This window comes from Seriola dumerili, unplaced genomic scaffold, assembly GCF_002260705.1.
Source record: "Seriola dumerili isolate Sdu_G_001 unplaced genomic scaffold, Sdu_1.0 BDQW01000161.1, whole genome shotgun sequence".
Taxonomy (NCBI): Eukaryota; Metazoa; Chordata; class Actinopteri; order Carangiformes; family Carangidae; genus Seriola; species Seriola dumerili.
The window spans coordinates 5,091,997-5,112,344 of NW_019174416.1; the positions used below are offsets into that span (position 1 = coordinate 5,091,997).

At 42.5% G+C, this 20,348-nt stretch overlaps 1 protein-coding gene across 1 annotated transcript in view; it reads left to right on the forward strand.

Moving 5' to 3' along the window:
* gpc3 (glypican 3) overlaps window positions 1–20,348 on the forward strand; it is a 98,932-nt gene that overhangs the window by 10,321 nt on the left and 68,263 nt on the right. The window contains exon 2 of the mRNA XM_022751912.1: window positions 227–388. Within this exon, the coding sequence (XP_022607633.1) occupies window positions 227–388 (162 nt within the window). The remainder of the gene's footprint in view (window positions 1–226; window positions 389–20,348) is intronic.

A 20,348-nucleotide genomic window follows, 5' to 3' on the forward strand; every position in this document is an offset into this window, starting at 1 on the left:
GCTGGAGATAGTGTTTCCTGTGTTTAGCATGCAGGGGATGCAGCTGAATCCTTCTGCGTGTGCGCGCGTGTGTGTGCGTGTGTGTGTGTGTGAGAGAGAGTGTGTGTGTGAGTGTGAGAAGGAAGAGGAGTTTCTGTTTTTGAAAATTAAACAAGAGTAGCTTTTTCCAGCTCCTTTCCCCCTGCTCATCCAGACTCCTTTCCTGTCTCTGCTGATTTCCTGCCAGGTTCAGATCTGCAGGTTTGCCAAACCAAAGGCCCGACCTGCTGTTCCAAGAAGATGGAGGAACGGTATCAGGTAGCCGCGCGCAGCAACATGGAGTCTGGTCTGCAGGTTGTTAGTGCTCAACTCAAACGCCTCATCATCCAGAACGCTGCCATATTCCAAGGTAAGCAGTGAGTACAGTTTGTCCAATCCTGTCTCAAACAGACTATTTTAACTGGCGCAGAGAAGAAACAACATTGTAATTCACAATTTTAAACTGATAATTGACGCCCTCAAATCAACACAGTCAGTATCCACTTTCTTGGCTACACATCCCCGTTCATGTCAGCCACTCACTCCTCCAGGCAGTGAGTCACATGTAAAGAAAGCAGAAACATAATGCACGCAGACAGGGATGAGACGTTCAGCTGCTGTTCTACTAAATGTTACACTGGCAGAGACGTGTGGCTTAAGTGACTTTAGATGTAGTGTGGTTGTTGGTGCCAGACATGTTGCTCCAGAAAGTGACAGCCTCCTGAGATTTTTGGCGCACTGCAACCAGTGATAACTGTTATTCACAGAGTGAAACACGCCGCCAGTCAGTAGTGGTCCTGGAAGATGAGAGAGAGGTAGAGAGGTCAGAGGAGACTCACTGGTAGGACTGATTCAGGCTAACTGACGTATATTTAAAATAACAGCTCAGTGCAGCAGTGATGTGGAAAATGCACAAACTGTCAAACCTGGAGACGCTGAGGTTCAACTCCTGTCAGCTGAGAACAAGAACATGAAGGTACAGGAGGCAGGTGATTGCTAAAAATGATTGACTGAACAGTGAAGTGACACCTGGGCTAGTGGTGGTGAAAGCAGATAAGTCAGCGAGAACTATATGACACTAGTAAATCAACAATTCCTGGTTGCATTGTTGCTTTAAAGAACTGAGGCCGCTCTGGAGGCAAAATTAAATCACAACCGGTACAAAGTTGTACAAAATGGAGCGAATTTCTTTTGATGTACTCTTTGCTGGTTGCCACCAAAAAGTTTTTAAAAACAGTCCCTTTTTCCTTTTCATTAGCTTAGTTTAGCTAAGCTAACTAGCTTACCATACAGACATAATAGTGGTTGCTTCTCATCTAACTCTCTGATAGAAAGTGTATTATTATTGTAATATTAGATTATGCTGAAATGTGGGGTGCCCTCACCTGATAGAAAGTCTACCACCGAGGCTCAGTCCTTACTGCAGGGGCCTGGGTTCCAATCCAGCCCGGGCTGCACATCATCCTCTCTCTCCCTCCCCTACTTTCCTGTCACTCTCTCCCTGTCTCTATCCAATTAAAGTGACAAAGTAACAAGGAGTATGACAAAAAATAGCTTTTGGCTAACTCACAATATAGACACACTAATGACACAAAACAGTACTGCTAATTAAGGTGCAGTGTCCCTGTTTAAAAAAAACAACAACACAAAAAGTAAAATAAATCAGTGGACTGAATGATAAAAAGTCTAAGTGAGATAATGACAATCAATGACAGAGCTACTTGGATCTGTGCACCGGTAGACGACTGCACACCCCTTCACCCCCCACGCAAAAAAAAAAAGTCTCATCATGACTATGATTAAAAGCATTCTTTCTTTCCAGCGGACTTTCAAACATTTACTTTGATGAAGCTAGTGCGCTTTGAATTTTGGGGGAATTAGTTCTCTTCCTTGTGGGCTGCTGAAATTGTGTAACTTTTAAGAGAGGAAATAATGCCGTCTTCTTACAAATAAAAAGTTCAATTCTTATACAACAAAACACACATTCGTTCACTTCACTCTGTGATTTTGCAGCCACAGGCCTAACATGGTCCAATATGACAAGTAGCTATTGGTGGCTAATGTTAGCTAACCTTTGCTAGGTGTTGCTGTTGTGTTGTGTGCGTGCGTCAGTTCAGATTTTTTACTCTTCTTTCCTTGTGTTAGTATTTGAAGTTTATTTGTTTACTATGCAGCAAAAGTTGCTTAGTTTCTTACTCTTTACTCATTTGTGAACTTTAGGGGCTGGTTTCAAACTCCCTGACAACAAAGGGGAACACAACTTTTTTCCACAGTGGAGCCATATTAGCAACAGCTGTGAAATATCCCTTTCACATTTAATGTTGGGTTTTTGTTATCACCATGCACAGGCCTTTTCAATGCAGCGCAGTGGCTCTGTTTACTGTCTCGGGGTTTCCACTTGAAGTGGGATGTGTGGACTCACTGGGCCAACTTTTTTGAGAACGCACACTCACGGGTTGTGAAACGCAGCACCATCCTGACATGCTAATTAAAACTTGAGGTTTAATGGGGACCATGGGGTTTGACTTGCTTGTTACACGCTAACTATGTTAGAGACTGCTGCTGTGGTTTGGCCGCACTTTCCTAGAAGGGTTCAGTACTAATTGCTTTAGCATAGGACTTGGGAGAACTCCCCAAACAGCCCCCGGACTCAAATCCTTTTAACATCCTGGTCTTATCTGTTTCCCTCTACTTCATTTTCATCCTCTCTCTCTCTCTTCTCTGCTGTTCCTCTCTATCTCTCTCTCTCTCTCTCTCTCTCTCTCTGACCCTGTCATCCTCTCTCTCCATCTCTGTCTCGCTCAATCTACTCGACTTTTCTTTCTCCTTCTATCTTTCTCTCTGTCTGTCTCTTCCTCTCGTGTTCATGCTACTATTGGGAATTGAGTGCATGCCTTGTTTGCAATCTTCTTTGCTGCTCTCTGTCTCTTTTCTTCAGCGCTCACTACTGCCAGAGATCAAAGGGCCTCCCCTTTCCACCCCTCTATCTCCCATCTCTGAGTGCTCCCTCTATCCTTGCATCCCCTCTCCTTCCAGCTCCACCTGCCCTGCTCTGCTTTCCAAAGCCTCAGACTACACCAGAGGTTTTCACCTTTTTGAAGTCAGCTTCTCCAAACAATAGAAAAAGTAATCGCTCTGTCTATCTTTGTCTTTTAAGCAGTAAGATGACAGGCAGCCTTAACATTAGGCTTCTTCAAGATCAATACCAGGAAATAGGTAAGGCATTAGGAATTTCTAATGATGCGTGGCTCTTGTGCAGAAAGTCTTATATGCCATTTGACAATCTAATGAGCCTTAGCTGATCTCTTTATAGTATACCAGGGAAACACAACGTAATGGATAAAATGCAGCATCCACTCTGATGTGTGACAGACTCTTGGATTTCATTTTGATTCACATTAGTGAGTTGATAACACCATCTTCCCCCGCGTGCTGTGATTGCCTCGCGCTCAATGGCCTGATGTTGCCAATTTAGTTTAAAATGAGAATCTGTAAACCTGTGGAAGATGCTCATCTTTAAATCTATTTTTTTGTAAATGAGAAGATGATCTTGTGCATGCTTAGAGTTTAATTTTGTAAATACATTACGGAGTCCAATATTTCTAAAGTGTGAATTAGTATGTGATGCTGCACGTCACATAATCTGATACATTAGTTTTATTGCAAGGTTCTTCCAGTGTTGGGCGAATTACTTGACAATTATTTATTATTTATTACATATTGAACAAATGATTATATTACCTCACTAATTGCATATCAGCAAAAGTAATTGCATTACTCATTACATTACTTCATCAAAGATGTCCTCCACGCCTACACTTTGAGACAGTCCTTCCATGAACAGACAACCCCACAGGTCGTTTGTGCAGCTTATTACATTATTACATTTTATTGTTAAACAACATTTTTGGAGCTTGATCCAAACTAGAGACTAAAATCAGGATATCTCAGCTTCTGTTTCTTTGATTTTGACCATTCGTTTTTCAATCTGTCCACCAACTATATGGAAAAGCATTTCTAAATTGCTGTAGTATCCCTTTGAGTGAAATTATCAATTACTGCCAGTATCGAATAATCAGACCATTATTTTTTAAGTTGGTCAATTCATCATCTTATCTAGACAATTGTGAAAACTACTGAAAAATGGCCATCAAACGTTTGCGGTCTCAAATTGCCTACCTGTCTCCTACGATTTAAGTTTATATACTATTAACTAATTTTTTTTGCCTGTTCATATACTAGGTTTCGACCTAGTGGTAAACTGAAGGACACAAATGCTGCCTGTCTTATTCTCACGATCTGCATTTTTTTCCAGAGAAGGTAGTGCTAGATTTACTACCACCTGCAAGTGATAGGGAGGTGGTTGAGGTGGATGGTGGGTATACAAAGCACAGGACTTGGCACCAGAGATCGGGGTTGACATCCGTGATATGACCCAGATCACTATCTTTCCTAAACCTCAACCAAGTGCTGCGAGTGCCTGAACATTACCATAAAAGAGTTAAAACATGCTGTAATTGCTACTGTATGTATATTGTATTGCAAGATCAGATATTGAAATGCATTGTCAGTGAACCAAATACAATCAGTATCAGCACCTTGCAGCTTAGTTGATACATTCATTACAAATATTCCCTCATTATGTTAAGACCTTAATATTTTATCTAATCTTTCGAAACATTGTTGCAAATTATTAGTAAGTGTAATATATAGGAGAAGAGGTTGCAAATTGCCTTTTATGTAATTTATTTTGTCCAACGAAGGTATACATTTTACACCGATGTGAAACAGAAAGAGAATGAGCATTTTTGCTTCATAAATGATTAAATCAGCCATGGAAAGCACTGGAGTAACAGACGGTTTTCAGTAAGTTTCCATCTAGTACACTAATTAGAAAAAGGCCACAGAGACAGTTGGGAAATTACTGTTTGTACTGTATGTGTGAACGTCTCTGGTAAACTCGCACTACTTTAGGGCTGTAACACTTTCACTTTTCTGATTCCAAAACACTGTCCTAACACTGTGACTCAGCTGACTAAGGCACAGATTTATGTCTGTGATGTGATTATTCTTCACATCTCATGTCATCCCCTCTCTCTCACCTATCTCCTCTGACTGTATCCCTGTATAACTGCCCGACGAAGCAGAAACTCATCCAAAACCGTCTTCTGGCGTTTTGGGTGATTGGCAGCTCTAATTGTTGTTATTTCCCCAGCGATGTGTCCTTCAGAGTGCTGCTGCTGCTGTTGTGATGCTCAGCCTGAGCCGGCAGATTAGAAATTAGATTATCCTCCTTTGTTAATGAGACAAGCTTTTATTTAACTTTTTGAGAATGATTTGTTGGGGCTATTATTGTGTTAGAGCTGAAAGCCACTGTGGCTGAGAGGCAGTGCAGGCGGGATCTGGGTACTTTTTGTTGTGCAGCGCTTGTGTAAAATGACACATCAGAAAATGAGCTCTCTTGACTGCAGTGCTGGTGGAGAGAACAAGACCACACTGCTGCCTGCTCGGTTTCATCACAACTCCTCTGCAGCCTGAGGAACACACTTCACCCAGAGGGGAGGCACACTGAAGTCCAAAGAGCAAACCCAATTAATAAACATGGGAGGACGGGATTGGCCCGATTGCTTATAAAGTCAAATATGTGGGGAGGAACGTTTGGGCGTGAGTGTGTGTGCAGATATCAGAGAGTCTGTGTGATATCTGCTGAAAAAAGTGGGGCAGCCAGCCTGGTGCTCCTGGAATGACTCAATGAGTCCATAGAAGTCTGGCACAGTGGGGTGTTCAAAAACAGGTCTGACTTGGACTACTTTCAGGCAGCATGAGGGCGAACTGTATGTGGCTTCACTCGGTGCTCGAGGCAGGGGAGCTTTCTCCACTTTACTCTGAGCTCACAGGGGCGACGCTCTGCAAATGATCGGGAGTTTGGAAGCAGCTTGAAAGGATGCTCATATCTTTTTATCAAACATAAAGACACTGGGCAACCTGCGGTTGAACTGCTCAACAAACTTGCTGAATATTTGTGAGGACACACACACACACACACACACACACACACACACACACACACACACACACACACACACACACACACGTGTGCCATAATTTTAAAAGTTCACTCAACAGAAGTGTGAATAAATCTTCTTTTGTGTCCTTGAGTTCCTCATACCTCATTCCTAGCGGGCCAACAAATTAGCATCTCATTAGCAGTCTCAAAAAATTCAATCGACTTCCCCCACTTATTCTGGATGGGTTTTAATTACTCTAAGTGTATAAGGAATTAGAATGGCAGACCCCCTGTGGCCCTGGTGGAGGTGTTGTTGACCTTGAGAGGCGTTTGCCCTCATTTGTCTCCAATAGTGCTGAATGGACATTTGCCGTGGCAGTAACCCAAACGAGATGTGGCAGGAGGTGGATGATGCAGAATCTGGCAGGCCAGAGTTGCCTTCCATCCAGCAGCCAATAATCAAAATCAGACCTCGCTGCCCTCTGCATCCATTCCCTGTCTCCTGCTCGTTAGCCGTCCGTTCGATCCTAAGTGCTCCAGGCGTCTGGCCTGAGCAGGCCTCTCCTCTGTTCTTCCCATCATCTGCTTTCCAATAATCATCCCCTGCCTTGCTCTCTCAATGGAGTCATTTTGTCTTCTGGAGAAGTTTCCCTGAGTAATCCAATAAGAGGACTGGTGGGATGTATGCCTGCTGTGAGATGTCTGAAGTTGTTTACTTGCTGCCCTGGGCTAATCTAATAACTTAATGATGGGGAGAGGTAGTTTTGTTACATCCAATGGGCTCCTTCGAGCATCGTTTACCAGACGTGATGGGGTACAGCAGCCATTACCACATCTTCTATCAACTCATAATTTGGTTTTAACTTAATTGCTGTGTTTTATCATTATGCGTCACTTATTAGTTTGCATGTAATGAGATTTTCAAGACTTTCTGAGAACTCTGCTTGGCTGGCAAACTGTTGTATAGATTGATACTTAATAAAGCAGTGTAATTCTGAGGAGCACTGCCTGTTTGGCTTCTGTGGTGTCTCTTGGTGCACAAAGGAAGGAATGTTTCTTTGCTGTGAGCAGCCTGAGAGAACATTTTCCTGTTTGTGAGCCTGAGGAGGAAACATCAGCTGCAGCTACAGACACACAAGCACAAAACATCCAGGTACAGCAAATGCACCAGTGGTGCCGCCCTTTTTATTATTTTCTCTCATTATCCAGTCAGTTGTTTGTGGAGACAGTCTAATAAAAACCAGTCACCCACCAGAGGTAAATACAAAGCAGTTTGCTGCTGAGGTAAGATAATATGGTTTGCATGTGAATCTAATGTGTGTTTTCCCTGAGTGTGTCACATTTCCCCCCACGTATGTCAGACAGGAGCCTCTGTGTAGTTTCAGGCAGAAACTTGAATCCTGCTGAATGATGAATCCTGCCGCTTGACTTTTTTTTTTTTTTTTTTTTTTATGGACTGAACTATAGAAAGTGGGAGCAGATAGTGTGTATGTCTTTAAAAAAAGGGTTTTTATTGTGAAACATATACAAAAAATGTGTACATCGCTATATATGTATGGAAAAATATATGTTTGTAGCCTCATAGAAGCTGGTGCTGTGCAAGAAAATAAAAACAGCCAATAAATTCAGTGTTTCTAAGATGTATTTATGTCAGTAGTTACCTGAATTGATGTCACAATTCTCAGATGACAGTTCAGTATTTTCACCCATTATTCGTTTTCCCTTCAAGTGCTATTCAAACAGTGATTTCAATCAGAATCAAAATCTCTTAGCTTTTGAAGAAAACTTGCACGAAATGATAAAAAGCAAACACGATTCAAAACAACTCAGAGGTGACTTCAGCTGAGTGGGCTTTCAAGGTCATTTCCTCTGATGCCTCCATGGACATGGGAGCTGTTTGTCATTTGTCAAGTTCCAGCAAGTTTGAAACAACATATAATTTATTCAAATAAAATTGAACACAACTGGTATAGACTGTTGTCGAAATGCTGTTGTTCTGTTCAGTTTCTGTGCCTCCTCTGCCACTGACAAGCCAACATCACTGTAACACATCATATTGCAATGATTTTGACGGATATTGCAATTGCGATATGAGTCATGATTGTAGTGGGAAGTTTTAAATTATCAGTGTAAAAAATATAAAAAGGAAATTTTGGATCAGGCCTTGTGCCCCACCCACCACTGCTGCTTGTGCTAGGTTGACAGGTGAAAGTGGTGCATATGAAGATGGTTAGCGGAGGAAACACTGGAGAGACTCAGCCACAGACTCAGGTGTTTGTTGAGGACTGAGGACATTGGAGGAGTCTATTGAGACCAAAATTGGTGACTAGTAGACATCAGAATGGTTAGCGCAGCTAGTATCTTTTATTTGTTTTTGTTATTTTTTAGCTTGAAATTGGCATTGCCTCACTCAGTGTTAGCGGTCGTGCTAATGCAAACTCTCGCTCTCTGTACTGACAAGGTTTGGGGTTATTTTGCCGAACGCCCCCATCCCCACAAGTTTACAGGATTGGTCCCATAGGTTATATGATATGTGAATCCCTGGCTGTCTGAATCCATTTTTATGAGACTGTAGTTGGCGTTGACTGTAGTTGGCGTTGACTGCTTATTGCACTCATGATATAAAGGTCACAGCCCAAATGGTAACCATCTCAAGGTGGGCTCACGTTTGACCCAAGCTGTGCTGGCCTTTCAGGGTGCAGCCAAATGTTGTTCACCAGGGCTTAAATGAAAGGTAGTTGAAAAGCTAATTGTTTGTGTGACTTTCCGGAACTGTTCAATAACAAGGTAGTTACAAACCAAAAAAGACATTAGCTTGGCAAAAAATCAGCATGCGGATGCAGCGACACAGTTTGAGTCTCGGAAACATGGCCATGTCCTGCTAGCAACATTAGCACTGTAGGGACCTTCATTTTTGTCCTCGTCCAAAGGTTAACTCGCCTGGGTTTAAACCGTAGTGAAGTGGGGGAGGGATCTCTGTGGTTGTCCCCACAGCCTCACAAACCACAGGGAAAGGCTGTTGAAAGGCTGAACATGAAATCACCCCATCCTGGGAATCATTTCACTTCCTATTCACTCAGATAAACCTTTGTTTTCAGTTTTTACATGCTTTCAGTTTTCATTGTTTGGCTTTCCAAACTGTTTGTCTTATCATGGCGGGCTTTATGTTGGTTGCCAGGCACTCGTGTCTCCACGGGAGGCCTCAGCATCCTACTCCCAACAGGGCTGGCATCCTGTTTAAAGTGCTCCTGTTGTCTCGCGTGCTTCACAGTAAACCTTTTTAATCGTACCTCTGTCTTTTGATTTGACCACAGTCACACCCAAAAAAGCAACGGCTGCCTCTCTGCTGATAATATGTCAGCCAGTCAGCACCCTATGGGGTGGATATTTGCATATTATTTCAGCTGTGGCTCCTGAAATCTTCAATAGCAGAATTATCACACCAGAAAGAAAAGAGCCAAACTCTTTCAGACTTACACTTTGGACTGTTCGTCTCCGGCATTTTCACCATTATACTTTAACAAAGGCTGATTTCGCCACTGAGATTAAGAGTCAGTGTATTGTGTTCATATTCATTCTAGGAAGACCTGTGGAGAGGAGGATTGGTTAGCTCTGCTTTTGAGCTTGTTTTAGAAACGAAGGGGAAAAAAAGATAAAAAAAAAGGAAACTGACTAAAAAAGTTGTGAATGGGTTTTTTTCCCTGCCATGCTTGTTCTGTCTTGTGTCCTTGAATGTTTTCTTGTGAATACCAATGTCTTATTTGATAAAGAAACCTTTCATGAATTTGAAATGAAGTTTTTACTGGCACTTGCATCTCCAAATATATTCACCCCCTCCTATCGTCTTCAGCTTTAAGGCAGGAATCTGTGATTTACTCTTCCCAGACCAGAGACAACACTTAGCTCTGACAGATCTGGCTCATTAGATTCATTTATTCTCATTCAGTCTTTGCAGAGACCCGAGTTTTGTTTCAGCTTTGGTGTCACCTCAGCAGAGTTTTATCTGCAGGGAGAACACATGATTTCTGTTCATTTTACAATTCCTACGCCACCTACCCTGTCGTGTTCCTCACGATATGACAAAAGTTGTCATGAGTGGTTTCTAGGGACGAGCGTGGCTCTCCGTGTTTGAGCCACATTTTAATGATGTGCCCTGTTGCACGCCTCTCGAGCTGAATTTCATCACAGAGGAAAAACAAACAGTGTGGAGTGAGGATCAAAGTGTCATTTGAAATGCTATCATCAAACAGAGCTGAAGGGACTGACAGCTCCTCCCAGCTCCAGCTGAGAGAAGGAGCCTTTGTTTCTTTCAACGTCTGATGACTAGTGCATCGGCCGGGACGGAGGAGAGGAGAGGAGAGGAGAGGAGAGGAACGGAAAGAAGGAAAGGAGAGGAAAGGAGAGGAAAGGAGAGGAAAGGAAAGGAAAGGAAAGGAAAGGAAAGGAGAGGAAAGGAAAGGAGAGGAAAGGAAAGGAAAGGAAAGGAAAGGAAAGGAAAGGAAAGGAGAGGAAAGGAAAGGAGAGGAAAGGAAAGGAAAGGAAAGGGGACCAAGAAAGAAAAAAAAAGGAGAAGGTGAAGAGTGAAAGCAGCATATTGACACGAACACATCTCATACTGAGCTAATGAGCTCCTTTAAATGAGTCACCCAGCGTCTTCATACATCATGAGACTTTTTTTTTTTTTTAACTTAATGGATGATAACAAATCTGCTTTTCAGAAATGCCCACAGTTCTATTTAATCAAAGGCGGTTCTCTCAGGCAAATCAATGCAAATGTTAAATCACATTTGAACAGCCACATCTATTAACGAGACATGTTTGAGAAAGTGCACATTTGTCTTGATATTAACCCAAATGGAGGCAATTTTTAGATGTCATTTTGTTTATATTTATCCTCACTCCAGGGTAGGCATACTCAGTATGAGAGTGGAGCCTGAATGATTCTTTACAGCTGATGTGTTGTGGCTGCTAAACTTCCATCTCCCTTCCACTACCTTTTAAATACTACTGCTGTCGCTCCCTAAATCTGAAGTTATTTGAGTTCAGCTCTGTGGGGGCAACCTCAGCAAGACCTGAACGTGTTTGCTTGTCAATCTTTTCTCTTTGTGCACAAAGTCTGGCAGGTCGTGGCATGGGACACCTGCTCCTGAATCAACTTTCAAGATGTCGCTGTATATGAAAAGCTTCCTCTGGTTTGGCAACGTACATACACTCTGCATTCAGTTCACTCACAGGTCTGAGCTGCTTGAACCTGATTCAGGTTGCAGTTTCATAATATCAGCACCGAGTTTCCCTGAACAGAAAGATTACAAGACTGTCACAGCGCTGAGAGGCGACCCAGTTATTTCTGCTCTTCCTCTATATTTTCATAGTTCTCCCTTCACCTCGCGACCCCACCAGCTTGCCCTCTTCCTCCTTACTCCAACCATGCACTTATAGTTCAAAGAGATGCATTTTTCATTTGCCTATGAAATATTGAATCGCTTACGCAACATGTGCTTAGCCATGCAGACATAACAAGCATGTCAGGGCAGGGTGGAGCAGGGCAGAGGGGCTGATCTTACATCTTTGTGATCTCATGGCTTATTCAGAGCAATATAAATATGTAACAACAATTAACTGAACTTAACTCCTTCTGACAGAGGGAGACTGTCCTCACCTGAAAAACAACTCCGTCAGCCATGTGTTTTAATGCCTTAAAATAACTTGTGTTTACCCTTTCCTTACAAGTGACCTCTCGCTGTCGTGAGTTTTCTCAAAGCAGCTTCTCTAAAGGTGGAAGTAGTGAGATGTTATATAATCACAGTGTGATCGGAGGCCGTGGTCCTTATAACAGTCAACACTTGCTTCTTTTGACCATGTTTTCCGAACTCATACCTCATGGTCTTAGTTGCTGGAACTGACCTTAACCACAGACAGTTGAAGTGAAACTAGAAATCCCAGTTTCTGTTCCAGAAGAAAACTTTATTCAAAATCACATTGACATTTGCAATAATGCTAATTTTCTTAAAAGACTGAGTCTACTACCATGCTAGCGCCTCAGTGAGGCTATACTTAGGCACAGCAGTACTTCAAGCTAAATGCTAATGTCAGCAGGCTAACATGTTCACAATGACAATACTGATAGGCTGATATCCAGACGATGTATCACCATATTTACCATCTTAGATTAGTACGTTATCATTATGACAACTGTGAATTATCACTGAGCACAAAGTATAGGAAGCAATACATTTTGACATGAAGAAGCACTCATTGAACAGTAAAAGGTCACCAAAGACAAAACAATTCATCCTGAGGGGGACATGAAATTCTGTACAAAATATCACGGCAATTCATTTATTAGTTGTTGAGACATTTCACTCTGGACCAAGGTGGTGGACTGCCTGACCGGCAACAAGCTAGATTTGTTTATTCAATAGTTCTCAGCCTCTAACCGGTATCATTTCCATTGTGGTTTAAATTGCATCAATCTGTGGTTTAAGTTGACATCATGAGGGAAGTCCTGCTGAGTGCTGTAGTAGACGCTTGTTAATCTTAGAGTGGTTCGTAAACCTTCATTTTTTCAGAAGACTGTTGAAAGAAAAGCTCGACAAGGGAAGATTGTGTTGGGCTACAGAGACTAATCGAACGGCCGATAGCCTGGGTTTGACATCAAGTTATTTTGGAAGACACCGAAAAGTTTTTAAATTTAAATATAAGGCCTTGTTGGACATTTCAGGCAGTTCAATTTAGCTTTTCCTCCTGTTCTTGGTTGGTTTACAGTGTACAGCACGTTCTCTCACAGAAGTCACAGTGAAGTGAATTTTATAAATCAAACCTTATAACATTCTTTAGAAATGTAGGTCTACACAAAGTTTTTTTCCAATTAAGATCCAAACACGTATCTCTGACCAACAAGCAAACGGTCAAGAATGATTTTGCGATGGAGCTGTAAGCGAATCGCCCAAAATCAAATTCATAGAAATTCATTGAAACTTAGATGAGTCTGCAAACATATCGTAACTTTTTACAGAAAGAGAAAAGAGAGGCATTTTAATGTAAAGGCACATATTTTTGGATATATATTAATACATAAGTGCACAATTCACACTGGGACACAAGATTATAACTTGGAAAATGTTTTTTTATTTCACTATGTCCTCAAGGTTTCTAATGTCATACAGCTCTGTGTCCGTTATCGCACAGTTTGACCCAGCAATGTTTCTCCACATTGAGAACGGTGCAGGAATGGTCATATTCATATTATACCTCTTCTTAAATGATACCGCTGTCACCACTCAGGCTGCAGCCAAGAATGCACTCGTCCTTATTGAAGCGATTGGCCCTAGGAATTATTGATGAAGTAGGACACCGTGTTCGCCCAGCAGGAGTGTGTGAAGAGGGCACTGTAGCTCAAGGGTGAGTCAGGACTGAATATCTTAGTGAAGGAAAGAATGAAAGGTGGTGGAGGGAGCTGCTGCATGTTTCTCTGCCTGCGTGGCGTGACTGATGTGAGGAGAAATGTTTGGGTGGTGAGGAGTCTGCTCCGAGTCCCGGCGGAGTCTCATCAGTGGAGCACCTCTCCCTGCCCCGCCCCCCCCCTCCAACCTCCCCTATATCCCTACATCTCCAACCACCCTGGCTGGACGAGAGGCTAAGTGGTGTGAAGCAGGGAGCTCTCCGACAAGCTCCATTACTCCTCCTCAGCCAATTCCCCTGGTCCGCCTGTCAGTGGTGAGGTGATGGGTGGGTGTTGGGGAGTGGTGGGTCGATCAAAGGAGGTAGAAATGAGTAGAGTCCCGTTCATTTACCAGCTCCCCCAGCTATATACTCTTTTTAGTAACTCCATCACGATGGCTGTAAAAGGAGTTAATTCTGCCTTGTTAGCTTGACTTTTTAGTATTCATTAAGAGGTTGGTTTGTCGTTTCACTCCTCCTGAGAGGCAGAGGAGTGGCGGGAAGAGGTGAGGTAAAAACAGAGGGGAAGAACTGTGTCATGGCTAACTCAGACCTTGTTAGTATCGATCCTCTCAGATTGAGCACCCTTTCATTTATAATTCATCTCCGTCTGATGGGCACAGATGGAGGCAGGAGAGGGTGGAGATGAACTGTTTTAGTATGTTTTCATTAGCAGTCTGAGATCTTGTCTTGTGATGGCACTGATAAAAAATGAGCCACATGGGAGTTGTATAAAGGGAGGGCCTCTCTGCGGCCTGTAGACCCAGTTCAGGTTTGATGGTGCTATGGGCGACCCTGGTGGCCCCCGCTGCGTTACAAGAGGCTGGGATGTTTGCTCCTAACTGCAGCGCTGCGGTCCACTTCAGGGAATGTCAGGGTGAACAAGACGAGTGGAGGGGATCGCTCCCCATTAATATTTGAGGAGCTCTCGTCGCTGCAGCTGTTTACTTAACAGAACACGCTCCGGGGCTCCCCTGAAGAGCGTGCCGCAGAGGAGCTGACAGCGTCACCCTGTCACTCACTCCTCTTGTCCTCCACCCACCTTCCCCCCGTGCCTCTCATGGGTGCTGTACTGCTACCTGTCTCTTTTCCCCAAGCTCCATCTCCCCCCTCATCCATCACAATCCCATCGTGCTGCTTCCTACCTGTCAACCTCTGTAGTGACTCTCATTATTTTTCATTTGTGCAGCCGAGTTGTACGAGCTAAGTGCACACGTTTACTCAGTGAATGATTTCGTTGTTTTTCCATCTGCTTTTGAATTTGTAAACATATCTGTGCCTGTGATCTGCTCAGTCAAGATCTCGCCGACCCGTCACGGCGCTGGTTGTTTGTCACCTCAGAGCAGGTCCAAGTGGATTAATGGCTGTTATGACCAAACTCCTATGACCTCTTCCAACACTCCATGATGTTGATGACAAGCACTCACCCATGCAGGCCGTGCCACTCCCAGCCTCATTCGCCTGCTCTGAAGTCAGACAGAGTTCAGGAGTTCATGCAGCTTTAATAACTAAGAGCGATTCACTTAATTTCTTTCTGTCTTGTTTCTGCAGATATGATATGACACGGTTCACACTATTCAAAGGAACAGATTGACATTTTTGGAAATGTGCATATTTGCTTCCTTGCCAAGAATTAAACTGGAAGATTAATACCACTTTTTTGTCTGTAAAACCAGCAGACAGCAGCCCATATTAGCTTACCTTAAAGACTAGAAACAGAAAAATGGCTAGCCTTGCTCTGCCCATGCATCCTAACAAAATCGAGTAAAGGTATCAAAAAGCACACCAATTAACAAATGATATTGAAACCAACTCTTTTAGTATGGGTTTTATGGTTAGGTACGTCCTTTCTTCCTTTTCTTTCTATGCTTGGCCAGGCTAGCTGTTTCCCCATTTCCAGTCTGTGAGCTAAGTTAAGCTAAGCGGTTGCTATTAAGCTTTGTATTAAGCTACGTATTTAGTTTATAAATGTAAGAGTGGTATTTCCCAAAATGTCAAACAACTCTTTTAAGCAAAAGTCTGACATCCAGGAGGCCTCAGCCCCGAAACAGAGACACAGTAAACAGAACAGAAAAAGACGGGATTTAAAATGGCCTCTTTATACTTTAAGGTCAAACATTCTTTTTTGTCTCTATCTCCCTTTTTTGTTATTCTTCCTCTGTGCTTTACTACTATCCGGAGGCTTTCTGTTCCCCTCAGTTGAGCAGGATTTGTCACAGGTGTTAGCAGGAAGCTCTCGTTCCCATTATAACGTGGAGTCTTCTCCTGTCCTGCTTTGAACCCTGCTTCATTTCGGCATTCTCGAAATCAGAAGCAGGCTTGATACGCGCGAATATATCGCCTAATCTAATTGGTGGAGTCCACTTCAAGCTGAGAGGTGAGGCCTGTTTGTGTGTGTGTGTGTGTGTGTGTGTGTGTGTGTGTGTGTGTGTGTGTGTGTGTGTGTGTGTGTGTGTGTGTGTGTGTGTCTGTGTCTGTGTCTGTGTGTGCGTGTGTGTGAGAAACACCCCATTAAGTGAAAGAATGGCATTTCAGTTTCCCTCAGCCGGTGCAGATTTCCATGTTGAGCTTTGTCTTGTGCAGCTTAATTTGCACACCTTATACCACGCTGTTAGCTCTTATGTTGTGTTTTTGTTTGATGCCAGCCTGTGTTTTCTCTAAGTGGGCTTATTTGTTGAGCAAAACTGCACAATCAAATGCACCAGGGAAGGTTTAGAGGCTGGTCACGTGTCTGTGTGTGTGCAGATACTGTAGGTTATGAACCGGTTGTCAGATGTTTCTCTACCTTTTTTCTTCTTCTCATCCACCTATGGACACATTATGGTATGTGAAAAGTTGGTTCATAATGTTATAGGTTAAGTTTTAACATTGATTCTATAAAGACAACATTTAAGAGGGACGGAGCAAAATGGAAGTTAACAGAGAAAGTGGACTTTTAAAATGCTTCAGGGGCAGCACAGTGAATCTGAGCATTGAAGTGATATGAAGGACATTGTAATTTCTGTATATGCTTGTGTCATTGTCCATTGTGGTAAGTAATTAGTAAAGGCAGGATGGTTCATTTTTCTGATGAGTGAAGTCTTTTAATTTGGTGTTTTGAATGGTCCTTTCCTTTGCCCTGTCCTTCCTTTCTTCCTTTTTGATTTGTAAAAGTCTTTTTTCTTTTTTTAACCCTGACCACATTGAACATGACTAAATCATCTTCATGCAAGGTGTGCTTTCACACAAGAGACAAAATTTCATTAAAGGGTTAGATGCTGTGTTTGTGCAGGGTAAAAGGTAGAACAAGTGACCTTGCTCTAATGACAAAATGGCAGCATTCATTTTTAGAAGGGCAGAGAGTTCTTTTGAGAGCAGTTTGTAAAGAGGACACACACACACACACACACACACACACACACACACACACACACACACACACACACTAAGAACTGTACAGACCCTGATAAAACCCCTGGAGAGGTGTTGAGTTTAACCACGACATTTCAGAGCAAACTGTGGACAAGACCCAGGGGTGCGGCAGCGACTGGATCTCCTTACAACACAGATGCAGATGCCCTCATGAGGTTAAGAGGGTAAAAATTAGAGGAGTGCCTGTGCGAGATAATGACTGACTCAGGGAGCATTGTGCTTGGTAGCAGCTGCACAGAGGAAAGCAAAGCAAATAGGGGGGATAAAGAGCATATATTTTCTGAACTTTGAAGCTTCACTAATCAATGTTTTATATTAACAATGGATCAAATGATTAGGTGTAATGTGAAAGGTATCGCTTGTGTGAGGAACTCACAGAGAGTTAGAGAGTAACTCTGCAGTTTCCCTCAGCTACACGGCTCTTTTTATCTCACTGGTTTCTTTCCGGCCACAAAATATTCTCTTCCTTCCACCCTCAACTTTGCTTCAAGCAGCAGCAGTAAGGGTGGTTTTCAAAGAGAAAGCTCTCAAACCCACTGTGCCAACTAGCACCAAAAGTTAGACAAAGCTAACTAGTAAGTTACTAGCTAGTAACTACAGTGGAACATGTAGCAAATAAAACCTATATATTTCTGAGGTAGTTTTTGAATGGAGATGATCTCAGCAGTAGTAGATATTGGACTGGGCAGGTGGCCAGAAACAAGACACCAAACAGTGCTAATGTTGCTACATGTCTGCTGGATGTGTTAATAGGCAACTCTTAGTGAAAAAGTTCATTATAACAATTTTACAAAATGATAATATGTCAGATTTTTGAGATTGTTTTGCTGCCCCTTTAAGACAGAAATTAAAATTCCCAAGTGACTTAAAGGAGCTATTTGTAAGTTTTATTATTGCTGCATGGCCGGTGTTAGAATAAACAGCTGTTTACTCCCCAGTTGAGAAGAATTGTTGTGAGTTCAGCGTCAAACTTCATTCCTTAACTCACCAACAGCTGTCTCCAGCGGTGGAAAGCAACGCCAATTTTAACTCTTGTCTCTATCACGTCTTTTCATATACTGACATTAGCATGCTAACCTGCTGGCCCAGACGAGCTAGCTTTTCGTCTTGTAAATGCAACGAAGGCCGAAGCTCTTGCAAAGCAACAATCACCACCACCTGCTCCCGGCAAGAAACCAGAGAAAACTTACATTTGCGTGAGAGGTATTTGGCTTTATGAGTCTGCAGGGTCTTGATTGGCAAGGAGCTGCTTATGGTGATGACCGGCTTTCTGTGCATAAATGGCTACCCACTGATTCATTTATTGGAGCAAAAATATGGTTTTAAATTTGTTTTTTTTTATTTCTTGATAAAGGTTCTCTAAAAGTTCTACTAGGACAAGACTGCCCAGCAGGATTTTCAGCAGTAATAAAAGAACATTTAAATTGGGTTGGATAAAATGACTTCTTGTGAACCACAAAGTGATTCAATTAGACCAAGAAATAGTCATTTTTAATAACTTCCCTGGGCAGTCCAAAGTCATTTAACTAATGAAACAAGGTGCTTGTCTGTATCTTTGAGACAGTGTTTAATCATCTTGAAGCCGAACAGTTGTTCAGTTATCCAACATCTCAGTTGTTGTGTCCATGTAGTGCCTGGGGTATAAGTTTTGTAGCAATTATCTATTATTAATTTCACCTTTATTTATTTTTAAGGGGAAGTTGGCTGAGCAAATGTTCTCATTTACAATAACACCCTGTTAACAGTTAGGCTGAAAAATAAATTAACAGGAACAGGCAGAGTCATAAACAGAACTAAATAACAGATAATTAACAAGGTGCATGCTTAATGAATGCAGTATCAGGCAGGTAAGAAGAGTGTGAAGTCACACGGAGGTGTTTGTGCATTTCTGCTGCTATTTATTTAGATCAAATGTATCACTGGAGTTGACAATAAACCATAGTTGATTTTCAACACACACAAAAATCTTCATAGCCAGAGAGCCCTGTGCTCTTGGCCGCTGAAAACAAGGATTTTGTGTGGCTGATTGTAGATATTGGTCCAGACCGGCCATTCTTTGTATTTCTTTGGTTCATCCTGGCGGAAAGCTCCACTGTTCTTTGAAAAATAATAGGCAGCCTTGGGAATGTACTGAAATGAAAGGACAAGACAAGGCATGTCAGAAAATTACTTTCTCTCTAAATTATTTAAAAAAAAAGAAAAAAAAGAATTCACTTCTCTAAAGCAATGTCTCCTATTGACTGTTTCCCTTTGGGTCTTTGTCTTTTTGTCCAACATGAAATAGTAAAAAAAAAAAAAAAAACCACATACAAATTGAATGAAATTTGAATGAAATAAGCTTCCTTGTAAAGAGAGCACAATCAATACTTGTTGCTGTCATTTGCGCGACAGGAGAAACTTTGACTGTCAATGACATTTGAAAGTCTGCACAGTTTGAATGACAGCGGGGACGCAGCTGCTTTGAGGCTCTCAGTGAGACATTGAAGGGAGGAACACAGAGAAATTAAATGTACGACCCAGAGCTGCAGTCTGACTGACGACGGCTGTCACTTCATCTGTGACTCTCCCTTAACCAGCATGACTCTGCACTTACACCGCTGAGCCACCCACAGCAAGTTAGATTACTGATGAATAAGAAATCAAATAAATACCTTTAGATGAAGGTTTCATGTGATAATGTGAGTAAGTGTTTGAATGCATGTATGTATTTATGTATGTGTGTGTGTGTGTGTGTGTGTGTGTGTGTGTGTGTGTGTGTGTGTGGGTCTGTGCAGCCCGGTGTGTAGGTAGGTGTCTAGAAGAGGGTGCTCTGGATCAAAGCCAGTGAAAAATAATTACACAACCCAGCTCTCCCCTCTCCTAGATAAGACTAACTGCCTCACACTCAGACACGCTCAAACTGCAGACCACATATCCCCAGCCCTTCTACCCAGAGGGGAGGCAGTACAATCAGTTACATTTATGCTCCGCGGTGGGATGATGGCGAGCGGACAGACGGACGGACACCCTCACGCCTTGTGTTTATGCATGTGTGTGTCGGTGTGCACATATGTCTGGGTACACAGAGCGCCAAGGGGTGATCGCAGGCAGACAGATGCAGAGTAATGCCACTCAGTTGAATATTTTATCTGTTCATCATTAACACACAGCCAGGAAGCCAAGAGCAGACTTTAAAGGACAGAAGCGCGCTCCACCAGTGCTCTGGCATTTTCATGGCCTCATTTCAAAGCACCTCTTTGAAGTCTCTTAACTAACTACACTCGGCCCGCGTTTATCTAAAACTACTGTACGACGATAAAACTGATCAGCTCATCAAAAAAAAGGAGTTTGCTTTGATTCAATTCAACTCCACTGGACTCGCCCCACCGTGACGTGACCAACCTTGACTCGGTCTGATTAGATTTTTAGTCAGACAGATACGCATGTTAAAAGATTTCCAGCTGTGCCCAGAAAATAGCATGCCAACATTTTG